At 45.1% G+C, this 26,384-nt stretch overlaps 1 protein-coding gene across 1 annotated transcript in view; it reads right to left on the reverse strand.

The window, feature by feature from the left end:
• VPS13D (vacuolar protein sorting 13 homolog D) overlaps positions 1-26,384 on the reverse strand; it is a 3,263,180-nt gene that overhangs the window by 572,214 nt on the left and 2,664,582 nt on the right. The window contains exons 53-54 of the mRNA XM_069610908.1: positions 20,849-20,972; positions 4,947-5,182 (exon numbers count right to left, since the gene is read on the reverse strand). Coding sequence (XP_069467009.1) covers positions 4,947-5,182; positions 20,849-20,972 — 360 coding nt within the window. The remainder of the gene's footprint in view (positions 1-4,946; positions 5,183-20,848; positions 20,973-26,384) is intronic.

The raw sequence follows: 26,384 nt of genomic DNA on the forward strand, positions 1-26,384 counted from the left end.
CTCTCCCGAGCCTTCAAACCAGTGAAGCAACTGGAATCAACGCGCCCCTGCAAATCTACGCAGGATGGAGAGCTCATTTTTCAAGAATACAAGGGGAGATTGCTGTGAGGGCATTTCGGAGGTGATTAGTTGGGGAGGACTGTGGGGGTGCCATCACTTGAATCCACAAGTGGCTAAATCCATCTCTCCACTTGCAGGAGAATATTTCTACGGGTTAAGCAGTCAAGATTAGGAGGGCAGATCCAGTCAGTCATCGCTGCACTACTTTAATTATTTAATTCTCATAGCCTCGAACATTCCGCCGGTTTATTTATTTAATATTAATTCGCCGGTTGGTATTTTTTTGCCAGGACTCCACAGAAGCCTCCAAAAGTGGTGCCACTCTGTCTGGGTACCACAGGGAATGTGGGACGGGGTTTAGGCACCCTGGACTGAGTTACCTTGGTAACTCAAGTTGCACTCGTGTGATTGGCCCAAGTGGTGAGCCGGCCGGCTCACCATTTAGCATGTTTGATTGACAGCTAGGCTGAGTGAATGGGGGTGTGCTGCATAAAAGCAGGGCTTTTGGGACTGGAACTTCAGAAGTCGCCACAGGACCTGAGAAGCTGAACCGAGCTGCTACTACGACACCACCGGTGGAGCCCTGCGGAACCGACTCACCACTTCCCGACGACAGAGAAGATCTGTGGTCGAATTGCCCGTGCCAAGCACCCCGGCAACCGGATAGCCACTTACCACTGGACCGCGAATAAAAGGACCGCTCCTTTTAACTGAGAACTCCGCGGCTGGTTTCTTCCCTGGCAGTGCAACGGACTCCTGTCTTCCTCCCCGACGAGAACCTCTCTTCCCCTGGACGAAGCACCGACTTGCATCCGCTGCCAGGAACAACTGCCCCCGCTGGAGTATTCTCACCACTTTAAGGTACTGTGTCCACCAGGCCTCCCTTTCTAAAGATTGCTACAAGGTAATAATAATTCCTTAACCTTCTGGACTGGGCTGGCCGCCTTGACCATCTAACTGGTCCCTTTCTTTTGGTCCAACTCTTTCTGAACCTTTTCGAGACTTTTGTGCACTTTTCAACCGTGTGACCTTGGACACCTTTCGTTCTGATCCTCTTAAAGTGGATCCGGCTTTCTGAACTCTAACTTCACGGTTTGACTCTGCCTTCCTCTCTTGCTGTGTTCTTTTGAAAGTGTTGAGATCTGTTTCAATTTATGCTCTGCCTTTCTCTCCCTTTTTAAACCGAATTATTAGAGTGCCATCTGCGTTAAGCGCTCACCGCTGTCTGAAAATAAGTGGGGCTTTACTTAAGACTTGTCTAATATTCTTTTAAGGGAGTGTATATCTTTTAGTGACTGTGTTTTTGAACTGCTTAATATTAGTGCCTGTGTGTTTTATTAGATGTGGTTTTAAATAAATAATTATATCTCTTTTACACCAAGCTCTGGTCAGTGTTTGCTTGTTCTACTGTGTTCTTTTGACCTATTGTGAATACTCTGTATACTGCCTAACTATTCTTGAGGGAAGTCTGACTGCTCAGCCACAGCTACCAAGTGAATCTGTGTGGTACAGACTGCTACCAAGTGGGTTTACTGTCAAACACCTGTAGTCCTAAATCTTTTGCAGTGGTCCCAGAGGGAACTGCACAGGTTTCTGCCTAACAATGTGTTTTAACACAACCCCCATCACATTTCTATTTCACTTTTAAAAAGATCTTTTCTTGTTTGTAAAAAGCACCAATTTACACATGGTTCATCTTTCCTTTGCTGTCACTTTCAAATGCGTTTTTTCCTGGTATCTTTATTCTGAGCATTTCCATGGCCATAGTCAATTTCCACTACACAGGAATCTGTTCAAAGCAAGGGTCCAGTGAAACTGACATGAGCAAAGAGAGAGAAAGCTTCTTATGAAGGGTTTATCTGTGTCATTTTGTTGCCAAAAATGAAAGCATTTTGCATATGGCTTGAAGTGAAGTTTCTTTGTTACTCCACAGATCTTGACTGACACAGCCTGTCATTCAATGAGAACTGCCCCCTTTTTGCTGGAGCACAACCTGAATATGGAGGGACCTAGCTGGGTCTCACTGGATCAGAACTGTGTACTGTTGAACAGATGAAAAAGAGCATCAGAGCGAAGTCATTTTAAAAGGCAGAATATTTTCTTTCTCAGTGAAAAAGTTTTGAGCTGGCAGCATGGCAGTGCTGCCTTTGAATTATTTTCTTTGGTGCAATTGAAGAAACTACTGGCAGCAATTCTCGGGGTGTTCTGTGTTTCATCTTGCCCCATGTGTGGCTGGTAAAACGGCGCAGCCATCATTTTAAAGACTGCAAAGCACACTTTTAATGCAAGGCGATAGTGCTCAACAGAGCCAGCGCAGCCATTCTGCTGGTGACTGCTAAAATGTAGTTTGTTGAGGTAGGGGAGTTCTGCTGGGCTGGTCAATTGTACCCCACAATGTTTATGATTAGCATATGGGTCAGATTCTTCTGCCTTGAATTTATTATTTCAGTTACCAGAGCTGCTTCTGATTTACATTTCATTTTTTGTTCTCGAACCGGAGTGCCATTTGCTATGGCTGTTAACAGGCCCCGCCAGGGGCGCCCTCTGGCACCTTTCTTGGCTGGTTTGTAATTTGGCAATGACCCATCCAACACAGGACAACTGGTGAGCCATGTCTCTTGTAGTAGTATGAAGTCGTAGATCCTTGAGTTGTCCTATTGTTTTTTCTGTATGAAGGAGTTAAACGTCATCGAATTCCAGCTCAAGACATGATTTTTTAAAGCCTGGTCAGCATATTGGGATTTCTAGAAGGGTGCTGGGAAGCCCCTCCCATCCGGAAGATAATTGTGATCTTGAAAAGTACCTGCGATGGTCGTTCTCAAAGTGCCTTGTAATTGTTAGGTTATTTCTTACTGAGCCGTTTTCTTTGCTTGATACCACCATGGGGTAGGTCTCATAGCCTTTAAGTAGTATGTCCTCCTGATATGTGCTCTCTAGATTTTCCACCATTTTGGATACAAAGAACATGGCATCCTTACCCAGGCAGGCTCTATCATACAAGTGTACAAACTGTATATGGACGGAGGCAATGGAGTTTAAGGCGGGCACTGAAGCAAGTAAATTCAAGATTCTTGTTCTGTTTAAGGGAGTACTTCTTTCATTGTCAAATACTGACTAAAACATTATAGGCATCTGTGTTCTTCCTTCATTTCCTCTCCATCCAGAGTTAAACAGTGTTTTCAACCTACCCATTGAGTTTTTGGACTCTGAACGCAGGTCCTCATACATATGCGTATCCTTTACTGGACAATTCTCTGTATTATATAGTAGTAGGCGAGTATTCTCTCCATTTTTGTTTCCTTGTGATCGTGTTCTCTCGTTTGTTCCCGTTGATGCACGTCCTCCAAGCCCGTCTTTGGAGACGCTCTTCATATCCTTCAAGATTCCTTGCTTTGTGCCACATTGACAGGTGGTCTTTCCAGGGTTAGCCTGTTTCCCAGGATTGGTTCTTGTAGTCTTCCCGATTTTACTGAGGCTGTGTTATTCAGGGTTGTAGACGTCGTATGCTTAGTAGTATTATTTAGGTTCTGTCCATTATTTGGGTTTGTGACATCCAATGATCTAGTAACTTTCTGTGCTTTTAAGATTTTGCGCATATATAAGCCACTTTAGATTTTTTTTATTTTTACTAGCCACATTCTTTTCTTTTAATTTAACTGACACAGGTTCTTGTGTATCTGAAATTACGATACAGTACATTTTTCTGGATTTCTCTCTAGTCCCCGATAGGGGTGTATTTTGGGCCAGATTAGGGACTAATGTAGCTCTATTGTTTGTAGGCATATGTTTGTGCTCATTCGTGCCATATATAGGCCTCTGCTGTGACATTATCATGGAACGTAGGTCCCTCAGAGTTGCCGTATTTGCTCTGACCTCAAATGCCACTGTATCATATAGTCGTTTAAAGGATTGTAGTACCATGTTTAATGCTGCCAATAAGTTAAAGCTTGAGTCTTCATGATTGTTTCCCTTTGCCAGCTCTCCTTCGAAGGGTAAAGATGTGGGCTCCACCCTCTACATGTCGTCCAATCCCTCCTCATAATCACTATTGGATAAATCATGTGATATGGCGGTAACCTGGGTATCAAATAACCCAGGTGATTCACTTAATCTGTCTCTCCTATTTTTCGCTTCATATAGTTATTTTTCTATGCACTGAGTTTCGGTTGGTTGTAAAATACTTATATGGTGTTCAATGTTGGTAACACAGGCCCCGAAACTTCACAGGTCGTTAAGCTACTAGCCAAACAAAAAATGCCACTCACCACTGCAATTCTGTACATATACACATTACACTATTTCTTACTTGCCAATGGCTAGTGGTGAGTACTCATTTTGCACCCTGACATACATCATGCACATTCCAAAAATGTCCACACACCTTTTCTGCTGGTTGATTAAGTCATAGGAAGCCAGCCCACTTTTATGTAGCATTACAAACTAAACATTCTGAAGGTAAGAGCTTCAAAAACTCTCTTATTCATCTTTTTCATCAATCTTGCTGAATGTTAAATGCTACAATAAGACAGGTTTTAGGCTTCTTAAAAATGAGCTTTGTTTTTAGACTGACATTTAATATCTATAACGCATATAATCACGCTAGTTACATCCCGCTGTACCTGTGATTTCCATTCTTCATGTAGTGATGGGATTGTGCAGCCTAAGAAAGGCAAGCCACGGCATACACTTTATTATATACACTATCTATTAACATGACTTGTATCATATTTATGCGCATTGGTAGAACGTGTCATGGTCTCACAGGTTTTCTTGAGGGGACTTTCATAACAATACAAATGAATGTATCCCTCAAACACAATACACAGAGCATACATAACACATATTAATGGTAGTTCTGAACCATGACCTATTAATAAATAACTTACCCAGAGAATGTATAAGTGGCGGCAATGTAAATAAAATTCTCATAATATAACTGTCGACTGTCTTGTAAATTATTCATATTGCAAGTGATTTCTGAAGAGCCTGCTCCTTTAACTGTCACACTGATGAAAGGTGGTAGAGTAGGTTCATCCCACGCATAATCCAATGAAGAGGTTGGATTTACTTCAGTACGGAGTCTTGGCTCAGCCACTCCATGTTGAGTAAATAACACAGGAACCTGCAGAGTAATGGATTTTATTTTACTATCTATGCATTTTCTTTAGCGAGAACAAAGCCAAGCCACAAGGCAAAGTGGTGTACAAGAGAAAACCATTGGTACAGTTTTCAATTAAACTTCAACAATATGATTTCAAATAGCAAGTAGCCTGTATACCAGGTACTCTAGTATCATCAACATATACAATCTCATACTATCTTAAATACAGGAATTAAAAACAAGGATTCTGAGTAGTGAGCCACTGCAACATGTTTAAATTTTTCAAAAGTTGCTGGTTAAACCCTGGGCACAAATCTTAACAGTGTGCAAGAGAAATACGAAAGGCATCAGTATAGATATAGCAGCAACGGTATGCATAAATGGTATTTTAATTGCCCTTCTACTATTAAAATACAAAATAAAGACATTTAGTTGGAGGTGAGCAACACTGTTGACAGTCTTAATAGCTGCAGTACTTCCTCCCTGTTCCTATAAAGAGATGCTAATTAAACCTTTGTCCTTGTTGGAGGCTCTTGCCTTTGGCTCAGGACCACTTACATCAGGGATGGTCACCTATCACACAATAGAACCCAAAGGGGAAGCTCTGACTACTTCAATACAAATGTTTCAGAAATAACAGACAAATAGGCATTGAACTTAAGTTTTAAAAAAAGGTGGCTGGAAAAAACAGACAACACTGGCTGTCTGACTGTCTGAAGACTTTTGTGCTTGAAGATGGTTGGCTCGAGGAAAAGAGATCCTCTCTTTTTTAATGTGGGTTGAAAGAAGAGTTGAAGGATGCCTTATCCCTGGTAGTGGTGAGACCAGTCACTTGTGAAGGTTTAATAGATCTGTTGATGCAATTACATATTAGACTGAGTGGGAGGCAGGGTGGGCGAAGTAGGAATTTATCAGAGCTGCGACAATGGAGAATGCCTGGTGATCGCCCTAAAGGAGAGATAGTTTCACAGAAGAATAGATTTCAGGGTTCCCCTTCAAAATCCCATCCTCCTTTTACTGCTGAAGAAAATGATAAAAGAAGAAATAATATAGGTCTTTATTGTGGCAAGGAAGGACATTCTGTAGGGAATTGTCCAAAATTGTCCAAAATATCCTAAGTCATTCAGTTCATCAAGACTAGGAGTCAGCAAGTTGCGAATACACTTCAAACTTCAGTTCCACATATAAGATTGAACGTATACTTGTTTTTAAAAGTAGCATTAATCAGTGAGCGACCGGATATGCTGGATTCAGGAGCCACAGATAATTTCTTGGATTGGGGGTTGGCAAAGAATTTAGGAATTTCAGTCAAACCAAGAGCAAATTGAGTAGGTAAGGGCAGTGGATGGCACTCAGTTGTCTTCAGGGCCAATTACTCATGAAACTGTCCCCTTGGGTTTAATGATTGGAAAAGAACATTGGGAGGAGATGGTGTTTGAGCTAATTGATGCTCCTCAGCTATAGATGATTTTAGGGATGCCATGGCTAACTCTGCACAATCCAAAAATAGATTGAGAAAAGAGAACCTACATTCCACGTTTTGCATAGAGCACGGTTTATTCTGTGCGAGAAGAAAAAGCACTCTGAAAGAATAGGAGCTATTCTTTCGGCAGGAATTAGTATGTGTCATTCCATTGGAGCTTCTGTTGGAGAGCTACTGAGTTGCTATTGGGAGTTGAGAGATGTTTTTGACGAAAAGGAGGCTGGTTCCTCCTCATAGATCCTACGACTAGAAAATAGATTTAGAACCTGGAGCTGCAATTCCATGAAGAAGAATGTATGCCCTAACTGAGAAAGAGAACCAATATTTGAAGGAATATATAGAAGAGAACCTGGCCAAAGGATTTATACGGCATTCCAAATCACTGGCGACTTCGCCTTGGTTTTGTGTGCCTAAAAAGGAAGGCACGCTTAGGACCTGCATAGGTTATTGAGCCTTGAACAAAGTAACAATTAAGAATAGATAACCTTTGCCATTAATATCAGTCATGCTTGACCAGATCCAGAGTGCAAGGATATTCATATTTTTTATTTTTTTTATTTATGAGATTATAATCGCCAATAGCGATTTTTACAAGGCTTCTAAATGATTTGGAAATGAAGATTTTCTTAAAAGAAACAATTTCAATGATGTGCATATATGTCAGTGGATTCACTTCTTTCCTTCTGTCCCTCAGCGTAAATAAAGTTGTTTTTATTTCAACGCATCGGTGCTGGTAAAAATCTGATCCAAGATTTTTACTGCCACGTTTGCCCATGATGGTCGATCTCCACTAATCAGACGAGACCACCAAAGTTCCTTTTTGACTATGTAGGCCTTAGCCAGGTGGTGTGACAAGTATGGTGATCTGAAATTAGAAGTTCCTGGGTAAGTCAAGAGAAGAACAAGTTACTTCTTACCTTGTAACGTTCTTTCGACGGGATGTTCCTCCGACGTATTCCTCATCTTAGATATCTCCTTCCAGCTCTGCTGGCCTCGGAAATTTTTTTCTCTCTAGAGGGCGCTGCGTGTCGACGTCCTCCGAGTCGATGTCCCTCGCCAGCCGGCGTATCGACGTCGACGTCATCCTGCCTATAAAGGCCGCGCGCAGCGTCCGTTGCTCAGTTCCGTTTTGTAGCCCACAATAATACTTTCTGGACTAAACTAATCACCCTGAAGGAGCGTAAGCTGCAACAACAAGGGAAGTAGAACTGCGGGGATGGATGGGAGGGTCGATGAGGAATACGTCGGAGGAACATCCCGTCGAAAGAACGTTACAAGGTAAGAAGTAACTTGTTCTTCGAAGGGATTGTGTCCTCCGACGTATTCCTCATCTTAGATAGGCTCCCATAGCAGTATTCTATTATCGGAGGAGGGAGTACTGACTTCACGCTGTCTTCTATTGATGAATAGAATGCAGTACAGCCCTTCCAAACCTAGTCTCTTGACTGGAGGAGGAATCCAAATTGTAAAAACGTGTAAAGGTATGGACAGACGACCATGTAGCGGCCGCACATATGTCTTTAACCGGCACCCCTCTTTTGAGGGCCGATGAAGCTGCAATACCTCTGGTCGAATGAGCCCTAAGGTTTTGAGGGGGCTCTTTCCCTGCCAGTTTATAACATTCCAGAATGGCTAGAATGATCCATCTGGAAATGGTCTGCTTAGTTATTGGTAACCCCAGCTTGTGACCTGCGTAACCTACAAACAGCTGGTCTGCCTGTCTTATCCTGGCTAGTCTACTGATGTAAAAACTTAAAGCCCTCCTAGGGTCTATCCTGTGTAACCTCTCTTCCTCTTTCCCCGGGTGAGGAGGAGGATAGAAAGATGGTAGGGTAATCTTCTGAGTGATATGGAATTCAGAAACCACCTTTGGGAGGAAATTAGGCTTCACTTGCAGGACAACTTTGTCTTTGTGAAATATTGTGTGAGGGGGTTTACAAGAAAGAGCTTGTAATTCGCTCACCCTTCTAGCAGATGTAAGTGCTATTAATAAAACAGTTTTAAGGGTAAGGAATCTTAACGAACAAGAATGGAGAGGTTCGAAAGGTGTACCCATCAGGAAAGTTAGTACTAAGTTTAAATCCCATAGGGGAACTTGGAATGGTCTTGGGGGATAAACATTGGTTAACCCCTTTAGAAACTGTATTACCAAGGGTAATTTGAAATAGGATGGTTCTTCCGCAGTACGCTTAAAGATGGATAGCGCTGCGAGATAGCCCTTAATGGTGCCAACTTGAAGGCCTGAATTTGCCAAATATAGTTGGAAGGACAAAACCATTGGTGTACCACATGAAAAAGGGTCGATATTCTGTTCTCTACACCAGCTGCAAAATCTGTTCCAACGGCAGCGGTATAAAGACTTTGTTGCTGGCCTCCTTGCCGAAAGCAACACCTCCATAACATCTTCAGGGAGGTCCCAATCCTTGTACCTCAGCCTTTCAGAAGCCAAGCGTGAAGGTTGAGGGTTTTGATGTCTGGATGGAGAACCTGACCTCCCTTCTGTGAGAGTAGGTTCTCTCTGAGTGGAAGTCGAATTGGAGGGCAGATGGACAAGTCTAGAAGGTCCGGGTACCACGTTCTCCTGGCCCAATCCGGGGCAATTAGGATCATGGTTCGCCGGAATCTTCTCAACCTCCTGATCATTTGAGGAATGACAGGGACCGGTGGGAACGCGTACAGAAGCGGAAACTCCCAGTCCACTATGAACGCGTCTCCCAGAGCTCCTCTCGGGGGAAATTCCCTTGAGCAGAACAGGTCGCATTTCCTGTTTAGGCTGGTGGCGAACAGATCTACCTGAGGGGTTCCCCAAAGGGCGAAGATCTCTTGAAGGACTTCCTGAGCTAGCTCCCACTCGTGGGAGACTGTGTTCTGCCTGCTCAGAGCGTCCGCTGTCAAGTTCTTCTCTCCGGCTAGGTGAACTGCCGATAGAGAGATTCCTTCTTGGATTGCCCAAAACCAGAGCTGCATCGCCTCTCTGCACAGGGGTAGTGATCCTATGCCTCCTCTTTTGTTGAGGTAATGCATGGCCACCGTGTTGTCCGTCATTATCAGGACGTTCTTCCCTTGTACAGCTGGCAGGAACGCCTTCAGCGCAAGTCTGATGGCTCTCAGCTCTAACAGGTTGATGTGTAGTCTGGACTCCGATGGAGACCAACGACCGCTGATGGTCAAGTCGTTGGCGTGGGCTCCCCACCCCGTGAGTGAGGCATCCGTGACTACTGTTATCTCCGGCCAGGGTTGCCAAAACTGTTCTCCTTTCAGAATGTTCTCCTGACAGGCCCACCACTGAAGGTCTCGAGCCACCCTGCCGGGAACCTGAAGATCATCTGTCATTCTCCCTGAGAATTGTGACCACTGAGTCCTCAGTGCCCACTGGAGGGATCTCATTCTCAGGCGAGCCTCTGGCACTAGGAAAATGCAGGATGCCATGAGGCCTAGCAACCTCAAAAAGTCGAAGGCTGGGAGACGTTGGGCATGTTGGAACTTGGTAACCATCTGTAGAATATCTTGAGCCCTCACCTCTGGTGGCGAGGCTTTTCCCAGGGAAGTGTCCAGGATCACTCCTATGAACTGGAGTCTCTGCGATGGTATCATTTGTGACTTCTTTAAATTGAGGGAGAAGCCCAGTCTGTGAAGGAAGTGGCACACATGATTTAGTTGGATCTGAGCTTGTTCCGGAGAAACAGCCCTGATCAACCAATCGTCCAGGTAGGGGTAGACGTGAATCCCTTCCCTCCTTAGACTTGCAGCCACTACCGACATTAACTTGGTGAAGACGCTCGGGGCGGAGGTCAGCCCAAATGGCAGCACTCGAAATTGATAGTGAGAGTTGCCAATTGCGAACCTCAGGTATTTCCTGTGTTTGAGATGGATAGGCACATGGAAATAAGCGTCCTGAAGGTCCAGAGATACCAACCAGTCCTGGAACTGAAGGGCCTGGAGGATCTGAGAAAGAGTGACCATCTTGAATTTGTCTTTTCTGAGGAATTTGTTCAATTCTCGCAAGTCCAAGATGGGTCTCAGTCCTCCGTCTTTCTTTGGAATGAGAAAGTAAGGGGAGTACCAGCTTGTTCCTCTCCCCTACAGGTACCGGTTCTATGGCGCCTTTCTCTAGCAGGTCCAAAATTTCCTGCAAGAGGAGCGGATCTGGAGCTTTCTGAGAGCTGATCCCCGGTGGATGACTCTGAGGTATACGTAGGAAAGGCAGGCAGTAACCTTGGGCAACTGTTTCCAATGCCCAAGCATCTGATGTGATAGCCTGCCATACCGCCAGATGTTGAGTCAACCTGCCTCCTACAGGTGTCCTGTGAGGGAAGTCCTCAGAGTGGTTTTGGGGCGGCTGATGCAGATGCCCATGGTAAAGAGGCACCTGCTGTTGCTGCGGCTTTTGAATATCTACCCCGTCCACCTCGGGTAGTTCTTCTTTATCCCCTTTGAGCCGGTCGTCCTCTACCTCTTCCGAATGCGGAGTAGAAGCGAAATGACTTGCCCCTCGCAGAGGTTCCTGTGGGACGAAAAGGAGTCTGATGGATTGCAGCTCCTAGGGATTTTGCTGCTGCTTTTGAAGTTTGCAGTTTCTCTAAACTGTCATCCGCCTTTTTCCCGAACAAAGAAGAGCCATCGAATGGCATGTTCAAGAGCCTGGCTTGCACATCTGGGGCAAAACCAGACTTTCTCAACCAAGCGAATCTCCTGGTTGATGTACTTGCCGCCATTGCTCTGCTGATACTGTCAGCCGAATCAATGCCCGTCTGGAGGGATTCGCACATAGCGTCTTTACCGTCCTGTATAATATTCAGGAACGCATCCCTTTCTTCTTCTTCTCCCTCTGGGATGCAGTCAGCCGCTGTAGAAGCACACTCCCAAAGTGTATGGCTGAACCTAGGGTGCAAATAGCATTAACAGATTTTAACGCCATGCTACATGCTGAAAAGACTTTCTTTGCATCATATTTTTTATCGTCCCTGTCCTGTGGGACGGTAGGATAAGCCGTCTTGACATCGGTAGAGGATGCTGCCTGTACCACCAGACTTTCTGGGGATGGGTTTTTAGACAAAAACTCCAGGTCTGTAGAAGATACCCTGTACTTTGTAGACAGTTTTTTATTTACTGCTGGTACTACATCTGGGGTTTCCCAGTTTGTCATGATCTTCCTCTGAAGAGCTTTATGAAAAGGCACCACAGGATCCTCCTGTGGGCCTTTGTCAAGAATATCCGTGAGGTCATCTTGTTGGAAAGATTGTGAAGGTGCAGACCACCCCATGAACTCTGTGATCCTGGCCATTAAGGCTCTATAGGGGGTTTCAGCATGCTCCCCCGGGTCTGGCCTAGCAAACTCCACCTCAGGGGAAGTGTCTAACCCACTTGCCTCATGTAAGGAATCATGAAGATCCTTTAACCTGCGTTCTTCAGAGGAAAATTCCTCTCTAATTGGGGTTACAGGTCCCTGCAACTCAAATGTGTCTTCCTGTTCAGACAATTCACCCTCTTCCAAAATTGAGGACATAGTTCTCAATTGTTCTGAACTCATAAAAGGAGTAAATCCCATTTCCAAGGCAGAGGGTGCCGAACTTGTCATTATCGGTCTCGAAAACGTCGATGTCGTCGACGCCGAAGGCTTCGAGCGTGGCGTCGAAAACAAAGGCGGAGGCCTCGAAGACCTCGACAGAATTGGAATTCTACTCGACAATCTCGAAGCCATCGACGTCGAGGACCTGGGGATAGTCACTGGGTGTGTCGTAACCGTGACTTTTCTTGGCGTCGAAGGTTTGGAGGTCATAGTCCTACTCGAGGGTTCGAGACGCGCTCGAGAGGTTTCCTTCGCCGGGTACTGCGACTCGCAGCGTTTTTGACCTTCGGGTCTTTCGACCAGAGCATCGCTCTCGGCAGTCTTCGAGGGGGTCGAGGCCGCTTTCTCGAAGATGCTCATCATATTTTTGCGGAATTCCTCCCATTCAGCCCGGGAACTATGTTTCGTGGGGCAAGGGATTCTTTTTGGCGAAACAGAGGAAGAGGAAGACGGAGAAGGGGATCTTCGACGTCTCCTCTTCCAGTGCTTCGATCTCGAGGAATGATGAGACCCACTCCGAGACCTGGAGCGCGAATGGTGACGAGGAGACGAGTGTCTCGACTTCGTCGACGAAGAAGAAGCTTTAAAAGTCTTACCTTTCTCCAGCTTCCCCCTACGCTCCTTCAGGGCCTTAGCTGTCATGGACATACAGTCCTCGCATTCCGAACAATGGTGTTCAGCTCCCAAACACCACGGACAAACTCTGTGAGGGTCAGTCAACGACATCTTTTTCCCACAATCTCGGCATTTTTTGAAGCCGGATCGAGGAGTTGTCGGTTCCCACGAGGAAGCCATTGAGTACGGATCGAATGACTCGAGGTAAATAGGATTAATCTGACTAAGAACTGAGCAACGGTATTCCGAGGCACTGAGTAAGCGCGGAAAAACGGAACTGAGCAACGGACGCTGCGCGCGGCCTTTATAGGCAGGATGACGTCGACGTCGATACGGCGGCTGTCGAGGGACATCGACTCGGAGGACGTCGACGCGCAGCGCCCTCTAGAGAGAAAAATTTTTCCGAGGCCAGCAGAGCTGGAAGGAGATATCTAAGATGAGGAATACGTCGGAGGACACAATCCCTTCGAAGATGCTGTAATGTTTCGATCATTGAAGGTGTATCATAGAATCAGCAGTTATGTGTAGACGAAAGCCCTCTTATTTTCATAATTTCATTTGATGGCAACAGGTTTAGCCGTGCCCTTAAGAGAGTAGATCTTAGTTTTCTGTTTGGATGTCTCTTCAGAAATGACTGTATTTCGTTTAGCTTTCTCGCAGTTGTTGGCAGGTGCGATGTCAACTTGTAGTTGAGGGCTTTGTCCAAAGTTGAAATCCAATCAAGTCTCGTCTAATCTTTTTTGTCTTTGTTGGGTTTTGAAGCAACTCTTTCTTTGCAGTCAATTTCCCATTGGGTCATCATTTTGCTTGAACCAGATTCCATGTCCACTCTAGCCAGCAAAAAGATCGGTGGACTGAATGGGTCAATGATTTTCCTGTAAAGCATTATGCTGTTATGAACAATAGCCTCAAGTGAATTTAGGGCTAATTCACACCTAATCGGGACCATTGGTGTCGATTTAGGGAGATTGAGAATTGTTCTCCAGAACAGCTTTCCAGTTGAATCCAAATTGTTTTTGGCAGAAACGGCATACCCTCGGCACCATATGTAACTGATGGAATAACTTTGCTTCGATAGAATTTTATTGTCGGTAGCAAAGGGAAACGGCTGTACTTTCTGTCAATAATTGTTGCTTGTGAAATGAGGTTTCTCACTTTCTTGTGAAGATGGGATTGCATTGAGTTTTCTTTTTTTGTACTGTCAAGCATGACACCCAAGCATTTAAATTCCAGAACCTGTTCCACTCTGACTCCTTCCAATTACCAGTTCGATTTTTCTCTTTTCTTTTGCGGCTTCTCCAGTACCACAATCTTTGTTTTGGACTTATTTATTTCAAAGTTGTTGGCCAATGTATATTTGGATAAAGAATCTAACTGACGTTGAAGGCCGATGACTGTTTGATCTAGTTGAATCAGATCGTCTGCGTACAAGAGATGGGGCACTTTTTCATGTCCTATTGCCAGTGGAAAAGATCTAATCGTAGCATTTGCTTCCTTATAGTCTCCAAAGTACGCCAAAAACAGGGCAGGGGCCAGTGGACAGCCCTGTTTAACCCCTCTGGCTGTGGGAATTGTAGAGGAAAGTAAACCTCGTTTGCTCAACCGTACTTGGACGCTGGTGTCCGTGTGGAGGGCTTTTAAGGGTCCCAAGATCGCCGACAGACAATTCAAGCCCTCCAGTTTCTGCCAGAGTTTAGACCTATTTACAAGGTCAAAAGCCTGAGTAAGGTCTATGAATGCTAAGTACATTCGAGGACTTCCCTCAAAGACCTTGGATTTAAGGATACTGAGAAACATGATGTTAATGCTTGTATCTGGTACTTTCTTGAATCCTGATTGAAGAGTATCAGCACAGGGGGTGTTTTTGCCCAAGAATGGAATTTGTCCAAGAACAGGCTTCCAAACACTTTGCCGATTACATCGAGCAAGGCCACTGGTCGAATGTTCTTAGGATCCTCTTTGCAACCTTTTTTTATAGATCGGTACAACAACTAACGTCGTCCAAGATGGCGGGATTTTTCATAAAATGGTACATCTTTCGAATATTAAGCTTATTAATTTGGCCCATTTAGCTGGTGAAGTTTTTAAATCAACTTTAGTAATGTCGTCCGTCCCCGGCGCTCTCGAATTCTTGAGCTTTGATACAGTCAGCCTGATGTCATCAATGTCATGTAAATCAACCCATGGTAAGTTTGAATGTAGTAATGTCATTTCTGAGTTGAAGTCCGGGGATTCAAATAGGTTTGAATAAAATGTTACCCAACGTTGTTCTGAGATTCCGTTTGTTAGCATTTCATCGGATACTTTCCCCAATGGGCTTATTAGCTTCCAGAAGTCACAGGAATTTGTGCCGTTGACTCGTTTTATCATTTCTACCGAGTCCTGGTGTTAAAGAACTAACTGGTATGATCTTAACCGAGTCTTATAACTCATCTGTACCTCTTTTGTGTAAGCCCTGTTGGCTGCGGTGTTGTTATTTTCAGATAATCTTTTGGCTTTGCAAACTTTGTTTCTGTTGGTTGCCAGAAGAGACTCAAACTTATGGATGTGAAATTTCCGATCAGTGTCTTTTCTTGTGCTCTCCTGAATCACGTCGAAGAGGTTCCAGAATAGGTCTGTAATCTACTTGGGTGTCGCTGTCCAGGTTTTTATACATTTTTGTTAGCAATTTGATGTTCTTCACTGACAGACGTAGACGATTTCCGTTTCCGACTGGTTTCACTGCTGTCCGATAGTGAGGTTTTGGTTGGTTTGTTGAAGACCATTTTATATACAGCAGGTTGTGGTCACTTTGTGCTTTTATTATCACATTTGCTTTGACTAAGTTAGGTAAAAATGATTGCGAAGCGAAAAAAATGTAATCGATTATGGAGTTCGAATGGCCTCTCTTCCATGTCGGAGTACTGTTTTTGTCGGTTTTTGTCGGTCAATGTGGCGTCCGTGTTAAATAGATATCTTGATGTCATCCGTTTGTTCCAATCTCTACTTCGTAGATCGTCCTGGGCACCTCTTGCATCTTTGGCCCCCATTGCTGTAGGTGTGCAGATCGCCACAAAACACCAGATCTGCTCCTTGAAAGTCTGAAAAGGTAGAATTGATTATATATTCATATTATGTCTAAATGAAAAACGGTACTAGTGGAGTCCTATATGAAGGGATAATCCAGATCCATTGTATGGAATTCTTCCGTTAGCACCACACACTTGGCTGGTACCAGAGGGGGTGTCACTGATGTAAAACCAAGGAGTGACCTTTCCCTTTTCTTCCCAACTGTCACACTCACCTGTGTCTCTGCAGGAGCGATGGACGACCCTCCCTTGACCCAGAGTCTTCCCTTCCCCTATTTCACCCGGAGGAATACCTTGATCTTTAGTAGGGTGTGCACTCCACCCTGCATTCGCGTGGGCGCGATTCACTCATGTGATTGGTGCCAATGTCTGTGGGCTGAGTTCAGATGCCAAACGCTGTTTTATGCCTTCACAGCGAGGCAGAGTATTCAAGGCGCCAGTTTCTTCATTGACTAGAAAGTCCTCCCCACAAATGAACGTTGCGCGGAGAATGTTGAGTGTCCAATATTGTCCGTATTATCTTTGTTTGCCGGTATTTTTGTGGGTGAGTAGCGCTGCGTGTACAAGCTAGATGCTGCTAGGTTTGCGCAGCGCCTTCAATTCGAGCGCGCCTGGTAATGTCTCTCCCTTTCCCTTGCAGGAGAAATTATGTGGTATTAGTGCCTCGAGTCTGGGTTTAGCGCTATGGGAGACTTGGTGGTTGGGTAAGTATACACAGAGGCTTTTGGTAAGTATGCACCACGAGCGCAGTGAAATAAGTGTCTGCATTATTGGGGCGAGCGCAATGAATAATGTCTCTTCCTTCTTTTGCAGGGGTTTGTGTGCTCGTACAACTGACATGGATTGCAGCATCGCAGGAAGATTCAGTGAGTATGCGCAGCGTTACTGATGTGCGCGTGTTAACGCAGTTCTTCTTTGTTCTTACAGGTGCCAGTGTACAAGTCCCCTCTTGACTGGAGATAGCTGCGGCGTGGAGTAAGAACTGAGGTTCTTCCGGAGCAGGTAAGCTGAAGCAGAATGATCCAGAGAGGGTAAGCAGAAGTAGGACAATCCGGAGCAGGTAAGCAGAAGCTGGCTGATCCAGAGCACGGCAAGTGTGTTGCTGATACAGCTCACAGTAAGCAACACGAAGCACTGGAATAATCTTGGGTGTGGTTTATATAGCCAGCCACACCCAAACACTAGAGAGCTCATGAATCATCATGCACTTCCTGTTTGGTAACAGGAAGTGGTAACCAGGAAGTTACTACAAACACTAGGAAGGAATTAAAGGAGGGATTTGCTATGGGTTCTTTGTGTGCCTATGCCAGGCCGGCCAAGCCTCCACCCAGCTTGCCCCAACTACCTGCCTGATACCCATGACACCAACTACCTTTTGTGAGGCCTATCAAGAAAGGATGGGCAGGTATTGGAATGTACTACTCTGGGTGAGGGGGTACCAAATGCACCCAGTCATTCAGAAGCTGGGGTAAGTGCTGAGAGATGCCACTCACATGGGTCATTGACCAAGTGCAGTAACGATGCAGCAAGTGCAAGGCCCAGAGGCAAGTGCGAGGGGACTGGCAAGGGTGCCAGGAACCTGTGAGACTATGAGGTACACCAGGTGGCCAGTCAGCATGCTGTGCGGAAAAGGAGGAAGAGAGGGATAGAGCGGAGACAGAGGTTAGCAGGGTAGAGGGAGAGAGAAGGAAGAGGAGAAGAGGAATGTCTTAACAAGTTTTCGGAACTTAAGGAGATACAGCTGAAGACAGAGGACGGCAGGGAGGCTATTCCTGAGGGAAGCCCCTGCAGAGGATAAAGAGCTCCCTCCAAATCTGGTTGGAGGTAGATGAGCGGAGGGCTTGGGAAGGACAGTATTTAGGTAGGCAACACCCCCACCAGCCCTCTCTCACACTTGCCTCAGAGCCCTACACCCCCCACCTTCATGGCACTTAGAAATAACCCAAGAGAGCGTCTCTCTCTGCTCTTACCCCATTCTTCACAGACTGGGTGCACTTGGACCTCCCCTCCCTGTTACCGTCTACGCACTTGCACGATCCAAATGCAACATGCCTGAAGATCGTCTGTCTGTTCTCCCCGGTCTTCTCTCCTTAATTGCACTGGTAAAAATGCAGTATCGCCGTCAGGCATATTTACTGTGTCTCAATTGTTAAGTGTATGTTACGCACTTACCATGCCTGTGCAGACTATTATCGTCTCAGGATTTCAAGGGCTCTGAGCGACTGTTGTGTTTTCCCCTTGTTCCCACCCTCCTTGAGTGCTTTGAAACACTTTCCTGTGTATATTGGTGCAATATAAATAAACAATTACAAGTCCTGTGTGAACCCTGATGTCCTATTCCAGCAGTGCCTCCCCGTCACTGTGCCTGAGCCAGTGTCAGCATTTGTCCAGCCATGACTGCAATATCAGAGGAGATGCAAGTCCGCCATCTTGAACCAAAAGAAAATGTAGCCTGGGCACAGGAGGCATTAATTGCAGGACTGACTGAGGCGATAACCTTCTTACCCCATTCACACAACCCTCTTGGTCTCTCTGTCTGGAGACAGAGAAGGAAACATGGACATTTTCCGGTTGGCAGTTGCAGCCACCAAGCTCTCATGGTAGGCATGGGAGGAAAGATAGGCCGGGGCTAAAGGCAGTGTTTCATTGTCAAGTCTCGATCAAGCATAGAGACAGAGGCAGGCGTCCGGTACTAGAGCATCAACTGCCGGGTTAAAGTGTAGCAAAGGTCTTCTTCCAAGGACCTTCATCTAAGATATCCTTAAGCACAAACTGAACTTTCAGCTTGGAAGGGGCTGTTAATACCATTGTCTACACCACTTTGGCTATCAGCCTTTGGAATCAGGCCTGAAACTTTGCAGGAGTCTGCACCACTAAAATGTCCAACTCCAGCGACGTATCCAGACTACTGGCCTCCTTCAAGTCGGAAGCCAGCTCCAAAAGGAGAGCGGGGCATAATCCAGAGGAGCTCTGATGCAGAGGATGCAAAGTAAAAGAGCAGAGCTGATCACTCGACACCCGAGGATGGAGCTTGCTGGCGAAGGGACGGGACGGGCCCTTGCCCATAAGAGACGGGGCAAAGCCCCTAAGCGTGTGGTTGGGGCTCTTCGCAGGATACCTGCCGCTTGGCCAAGTGCAGGGGGTCCTCATGGCACCGGGGCCCTGGCAAATATGGCAGCCATATTCAACCTAAATGCCTACAATTCCTCCAGGACAGAAGACTGGGTGGAAAACAGTACCAATAGAGCTGCTTCCTAGGAGTCGCTGGGGTGGTGTAGGCTCTTCTTAGAAAAGGAAGAACAGTGATGCCTAGAGAAACTGCTTGGTGAACATTACCTCTTAGTTTTCTGCTACTTTTGGGCTGGGTACTGGTCTTCCGACCTCCACTTCATGCCCTGCGACCTTGAACAAGATCTCTAGTTGCCTTTTTCTTTTTGGAAAAAGAGGGGAAGGGCGTTTTGCCGCCAATACCCATAGAGGCCTGGGATACATCGACTGACACAACCAACAGTCTTGAGGGTTGTTCTCCTCCCCCAAACTATATAGCTAACTCCTGTTGGGGAGTGGGGGGTCAGAAACCTACCTTTGCATACATAATGTTAGAAGCCTGAGGCCGTTACAGGAGAAGGAATCTTTGCAAAATTCCGAACAGCTGTGTTCCTAAAGAGAATCAAGCATGCAGAAAAAGGAACTGAGGTCATGGACCCCAACCTAATGTACGGCACGGGTCGGGGAAAGGTGTCCGGTGGTGCCACATGGAGCTGCTCCGCGCTGGAGAGAAAGTATCATAGATGAGGAATCTGTGGGAGGAAATAATCCATCAGAAGTTACTGGGATGGGACCACCTGAGATAGAGGAGAAGCTCAAACTGTGTATCAGGTATAAGGTGTGGTGTCCACAACGAGGAACCTCAGGTACTTTATGTGATTGGGGTGGATTGGATGGGAAAGTAGGTGTCCTGAATTACACCAACCAGCCCTGTTACTTGAGTGCATGGATGATCTGAGCCAAGCTGACTTATGCTGAAACTGTCTTTACACGGATACAAGTTCAGATGCGGCACAGGCTTGCATCCTTCTTTGGCAAAAGAATTAAAGTGGGTACGAGCACCTTCTCCTCTTCATCAAAGGCACCAGCTCTATGGTGCACTTTGCAAAAGTATGGCGGGTGGAGCATGAGGGAGACAGTTTGGATGGCTTGAAGGAACAGCACGCAATATCTCTGCGGGACTACCTGTAAGCGGCACATATAGGTGCTTTAATGAAGTACCCTGTCTTGTTATGTGGAAGTGAAGTCACTTAGAGGGCCATGTGTTTCCCCGGGCTATTGGAAATAATCAATTGAAAGGAAAATGACATATAGATAATGTTCTTTCAATGCATTCTCCTCCTACAGATTCCTCATTACCATTCTAACCTTCCCCACTTCTGAAAGATTTTCTTTCGGTGAGTCATAAGAAGTTTTTTTTTTTGTTTTTTTTTTTAAAGAGAGTGTGTATGATGCATATATTGCCCTGGTTGACTTTTGTCTGCAAAGTTGGCGAAATTTATAAAATAAATATGTTTTTCTGAAAAATGGGAATTGATTCCCATCAATGGCTGAGCACAGGGGAAAATAAGTTGGGAACTGAGTTAGGTGGGGTAGAATGCGCACTATAAGCAAGAATGCCAATGTCATGTCCAGATTCAAGGAGTGCTGGAGCTGAGGGGCACAAGAGCAGAGGAGATGCTATCGAGATGCGCTACGCTCCATGTCAAGATTTCCAAGAACGGCATCTAATCATAACTGGAGGTTTTTGTGAGATTTAATCTAGCGTCATTTGTAATGGTACATTTTCGTCTTTTGTTTCAACTTCAATTACAAAACAAAAAAAAGGAAACAATATGCAGCCATGTTCTATAATTGACAAGATTAAATAGCTACAATAGCTACAATATAGGGCACATGTTTACCTTTGAAAAGTTGTCTATGCGAAATGGAGGTGGTAACTGATCAGTGTCATTAAACGAGATGCGGTAAGTGGCTCCTCGCAGTGTTATTTCCACTCTTAGAAAGAAACAATTTCCTTGGGTGTCCCTTAAGAAAAAGAAAGCATTTTATTTATAAAAAATGTACAGTGCAGACTACACAATGTATTCCAGCAATTGACAGTAACAATCTACAGTAGTCAATTATCAAAATGAGAAAGTCATTTTAGTAATCCACTAATTCTGCCTATATTCTAAGCAGGTTTCTTGAACTATGTCGCAGGTCTATGTGTAATTCTTTTCATACCTTGCATCCTCCACTCAAGAATTCACTGTCAGCCATCAGCTTTTTATGCTTGGAATTGGACAAAAGGTAATACAGTGCAACACGAACTAAAGCAGGGCAAAAATAACCAATAAAGTGAAGAGTAAACAAATTGAAAATATGCAAAAATAAAACACTAATGGGAGCAAACAAATCCCATGTTTTGACACAATTCAGAAGGTAAACAAACACTTAAAAGGGAGGGTGACAAACCCATTTATACCTACCCATTCTGGGAATTCAATACATAAACTAGTAGTATGGGGGTGGTATTCATTTTTCAAAATAGATCGACCATCTGCCTCACACAAGCAGATGTTACAAACACATCACATACAAATGGGGCACAATCACACACATTTAACAACGTATGTATAAACATTTTTTAATATGTATTTGTAATACACAACCATGTCATAATAACCTGTTATGCAAAATGACAAATCAAGAAATATCAGAAATAAACATCCACAAAATGTCATCATAATTCATGTCCAGGTTCATGACATAATACACATCACAATCAAAAACGTACAAATTCAAGTGAGATCAATGTGGTATATTAAAAAATCCAGACTATCCATACAGTCTTTGCAGTCTGCCTTCCACCGACATATGTTGTGGTAAGTCAGAAGAAGCAGGAGAAAGAGGTGGCATTCTACACAAAGCTTTTATTGAAATAATCCGAAAGAGACATACCTTTTCTTATACTACAAGGGTTAGCCCTACCTAACAGAACTCCAACTAGAGTGCTTGTGGTCCGGGAGGTTTGTCCAAAGCAAAAAGTCTGTCCTCTGTCCAAAAAAACGATCCTACTCTGACCTTACCACTAATCAAAAACGGATTCAGCAAACAAAAAAAGGGGCTCAGGAGAATGATTGTCTCAGCCTCATTGATTGATCTTCTTATAGTCTCTTGGAATAGTTCCAATTAGCTCTTGCAATTCCTCAAGGGACCTTCTTGGGTTTTTCTCAAGTGTCCAATGACTATTAGCTCTCAATGTCCAGAATGGTTCTTTCCTTAACTGTTGTTCATATATTCTCTCACTTCTGGTTTCTTGATTCTGGTTCAGCAAACTGTTATTCCCACTATTATGACAAAGGAGGCTATTCTGGTAGTACTCTTGGCTTTTCTTAGGGTTTCCCCACTCACAGTAATGAGGGAGATCTCCTGATTTTTCTTACGGATTTCACAGATGCTGCAACAAGGGAGAATACTGTCGTACCACTTTTTTTTAAATAACGCATTTTACTTGTTTCAAACATATAACAAATATGAGTACAGCACAAACGAGACACAGGAATCAAGACATACATTAAGTAAGCAGATCACGAGTCTGACAGGAACTCCCCGCTCACCCTGAAGCCTGCTCCAGCAAAGAAGAGTTCAGCTTGTTTCTTCCCATTTGCCCCATATTTTCAAAAACATATTAAGGCAACCTTGAGCATCATATAGCCTTCTTTCCAATGACATGCAAACATTCACATCTGAGACTCATTTATATCGAGGGCTTTCCGGTTTGCCCCTTAGCATAGCTATGTCACATTTTATGAGAATAATCATTGTGGACAGAAACGTTTTGCTAATTTATCAAGGGTTTTGGATCAGAAGCATCAGAATTGCGGGCACTCCCTCATAGTATGAAAGAATGTTTCATCTGAGATATCTGTATTGCTCGCCAAGAGTGCATGGACAGTCATTTATCACCAGTACATTTACAGAGCCGAGCAAATACTTTGAACGCAGGTAGACGGAGCAATAACTCACAACCAGATACGCAGTTGGCAAAATAATGAGCACTTATACGGCTATTTATTCATAGCTAAGAAGCAACAAGTGATAAAACAGAAATAAATCACAAAAAGGATAGAGAATTCAAGAGAAAATACATCACCATGGGCATAACTGAATCCCTAATCTCGCCAGAAGCGGCTGGAAGACCCCGGTAACAGCCAGGTAGAGAGCACAACAGCCCACAGGAAGGTCGGAACAAGGCGTCCCCCCTCCGACTGAGGTCTTTGTGTTTTTTCCACCTGACCTTTCCAGAGCTCCGCATATATGCCCTCCTCAAAAAGGGGTGGCAATTTCTCAAACCTTCTGGCATTAGCGCTTGCGCTTTGCTGAGTGACCGTTGGTTGCCGGCCAGGTCAACCGACAGTAAACCCAAGGAGCAAAGCTTCCCTCTTCTAAAGCACCACGGAAAACAATTCCATAACTCATCCTGAGCAAGACATAACAAAACCCTTTTTTATATCTGGTGCCAGCCGGCACCTGTGGATCCCAGCAGCTTTCCCAGCACAGTGTCCTTGACTGAGGCCTGCATACCTGGCTCAGCAACGAATAACATTGAAAGCATGTTTTTCAGCAAAGCAAGTGCAGTTTTCACTGAGGCATGGAATAAATATCCATTATAGCTCTGAGAGCCCCCAGAATGCACTGCGCATCAGCGCCATGTTTTAGCTCAAGCATAACAGATATCACAACGCAGACAGTGTGGGAGTGTCGGCCGTCCACCTCTAAAGAGCAGCGTATACGAACTGTATGTTCGATGGAGAATGTTGAGATGAACCAATCGAAATCGGGCAGAGATTGCTAACTCCCGAGGGAACATTAGGGCCTTCATCCAATCCTCTGGTTCTATGGAGGTCAGATCTGTTTACCATTTACTCTTTAAGTTGGTCAAGGCGCGAGTTGTAAAAGATGTAATAACTTGGTGCAGTGTGGAGGTGACATTGGTAGTGATTCATTCTACAAATAGATTAGCTTCCAAGGGCGAACACTTTGGGATCTCGCAGAGGTACCTGAATAATTGTGCTTGTATGGCGTGAGTGGTTTGGACGTAGTGGTATCGTTCAGAGTCTGGCAGCCCGTATTTATTTAGGAGATCTGTAAAGGGTACAAGGTTCCCCCAAATCCACCACGTCAACCAAAAGTGAAATATTGTAACAGTGCCATACTTTGAACGTACCCGATCTTAATATGTTCAGGTAGGTTCCTATTACACCACAAGGGTTGTGCCAGTGTCTGCCTTGTGAGGGGTCAGAAATGTGAGGCAGACCACTCTGTAAAGGTTTTTCATGAGATGCAATTTTATTAAATTAAAAGGGTTTGATAAACGCCTCACTATCCCTACCCTAAAGAGAATTTCCCTGCCTATCAAAATAAACTATAGGAAACACTCTTAAAAAAAGAAATCTGTCCCTCAGATGAACTACTTACTTACCAACTGGTAACATTCTTTTGACTGGATGTTCCTCCAATGTATTCCACATCTTTGACAGGTAATGTCCACAGCTGTGCTGCTTCGGACATTTTTTCGGCAGAGAGTGTCTTGCGTCGATGGCGTCGGATCAATGTCCCTCGAAGGCCTCCGTCGAGGGTGACGTCATCGGATGTTATAAATAGGACGCACAGCGCCCGTAGCCTCAGTTTATGTTTTTTCCTCCATAACGTGCAACCTGTTCGTACACGACTGCTTGACTGCACCTAGCCTTGCAGGAACGCAAGCTGCAATAGCATAGGAAATTCTTCAGAGGGCTAGGCTGGGAGGGCGATGTGGAATACGTTGGAGGAACATCTAGTCAAAAGAACGTTACCAGTTGGTAAGTAACTAGTTCTTCAAATGGATTGTGTCCTCCAACATATTCCACATCTTTGACAGACTCCCAAAGCAGTATCAGTGAATGGAGGAGGGAAATGAATTTAGAATACCCAATCAGATGGCATAATAAAGGACCGCTTTACCAAAGGCCATAGCCTGACCATGGAGCGTATCCAGGGAGTAATGCTTGACAAAGGTGTGGATGGAAGACCACATTGCTGCATCACAAATATTCTTAATAGGAACGCCTGATGCAGGGCTATGGATGTAGCCACGCCCCTAGCGGAGTGGGCTCTGAACCCCTCCGGAGTGTCCTTTCCCACCAATCTGTAACATTCAGTAATGGTGAGGATAATCCACCTGGACAAGGTCTGTTTAGTAACAGCCTGGCCCGATCAGTGTCCAGTGTATCCCACAAAAAGCTGGTTGTCCAATCTGACCCTGGACATCCTAGAGATATAAAAGATCAAAGCTCTCCTAGGGTCCAACCTATGAAGTCTCTCCTCTTCCTTAGCAGGATGAGGGGAAGGATAGAAAGCAGAAAGGACCACTTTCTGGATCAGATGAAACTCAGACACTACCTTAGGCAGGAAGGACGGACGGACGGACGCACCTACCCTAAGTACAACCCCATCCTTGTCGAAAACAGCAAAGGGTGGCTTAGATGAAAGTGCCTGCAATTCACTCACTCTGCGAGCAGATGTAACTGCAACCAAGAAAGCCGTCTTGAAAGACAACAATCTGAAAGAACAAGAGTGCAGAGGTTCAAACGGAGCACCCATCAGGAATTTCAAGGCCAAATTCAGATCCCAAACCGGTACCTGAAACAGGGGAAATGAAAGGAATCTCAGAATGGAACACTGAAAAGGATCAACATTGTTTCCTCTGCACCAGCCGCAAAACTTACGCAAATGGCAATGGTACAGGGAATTGGTTGCCGGCCGCCTGGCCGAAAGCAACACCTCCAGCACGTCATCCGGAGGTCCCAATCCTTATATCTCAACCTTTCAGAAACCAAGCGTGAAGGTTGAGAGTCTTGACCTCTGGATGGAGAACCCGACACCCCTCGCGCAAGAGAAGATCCTCTCTGTGGGGGAAGACAGCGTGGAGGGCAGATGGACATTTCTAGAAGGTCCGGGTACCACGCTCTCCTGGCCCAATCCAGAGAAATGAGGATCATGTGGGATCCGAATCTCCGCAACCTCCTTAGCACCTGAGGAATGATGGGGACCAGAGGAAACACGTACAGAAGTGGGAATGACCAATCCACAACAAATGCATCCCAAAGGGCAAAGATCTCCAGAAGGACTTCCTGAGCCAACTCCCACTCGTGGGAGACCGTGCTCTGCCTGCTCAGATCATCCGCCGCCGCATTATCCTTTCCGGCAATAAACTGGCGAGTGAGATTCCACGCTTTATCGCTCAGAACCAGAGCTGCATCGCCTCTCTGCATAGCGGGGGTGACGTTGAGGTAATGCATGGCCACTGTGTTGGCCGTCATGATCAGGCCACTCTTGCCCCGAACAGCCGGCAGAAAAGCCTTCAGGGCCTACCTGATGGCCCTCAGCTCCAACAGGTTGATGTGGAGTTTGGAC

Source organism: Ambystoma mexicanum, chromosome 8 (assembly GCF_040938575.1).
Source record: "Ambystoma mexicanum isolate Mex_15411 chromosome 8, UKY_AmexF1_1, whole genome shotgun sequence".
Classification (NCBI taxonomy): domain Eukaryota; kingdom Metazoa; phylum Chordata; class Amphibia; order Caudata; family Ambystomatidae; genus Ambystoma; species Ambystoma mexicanum.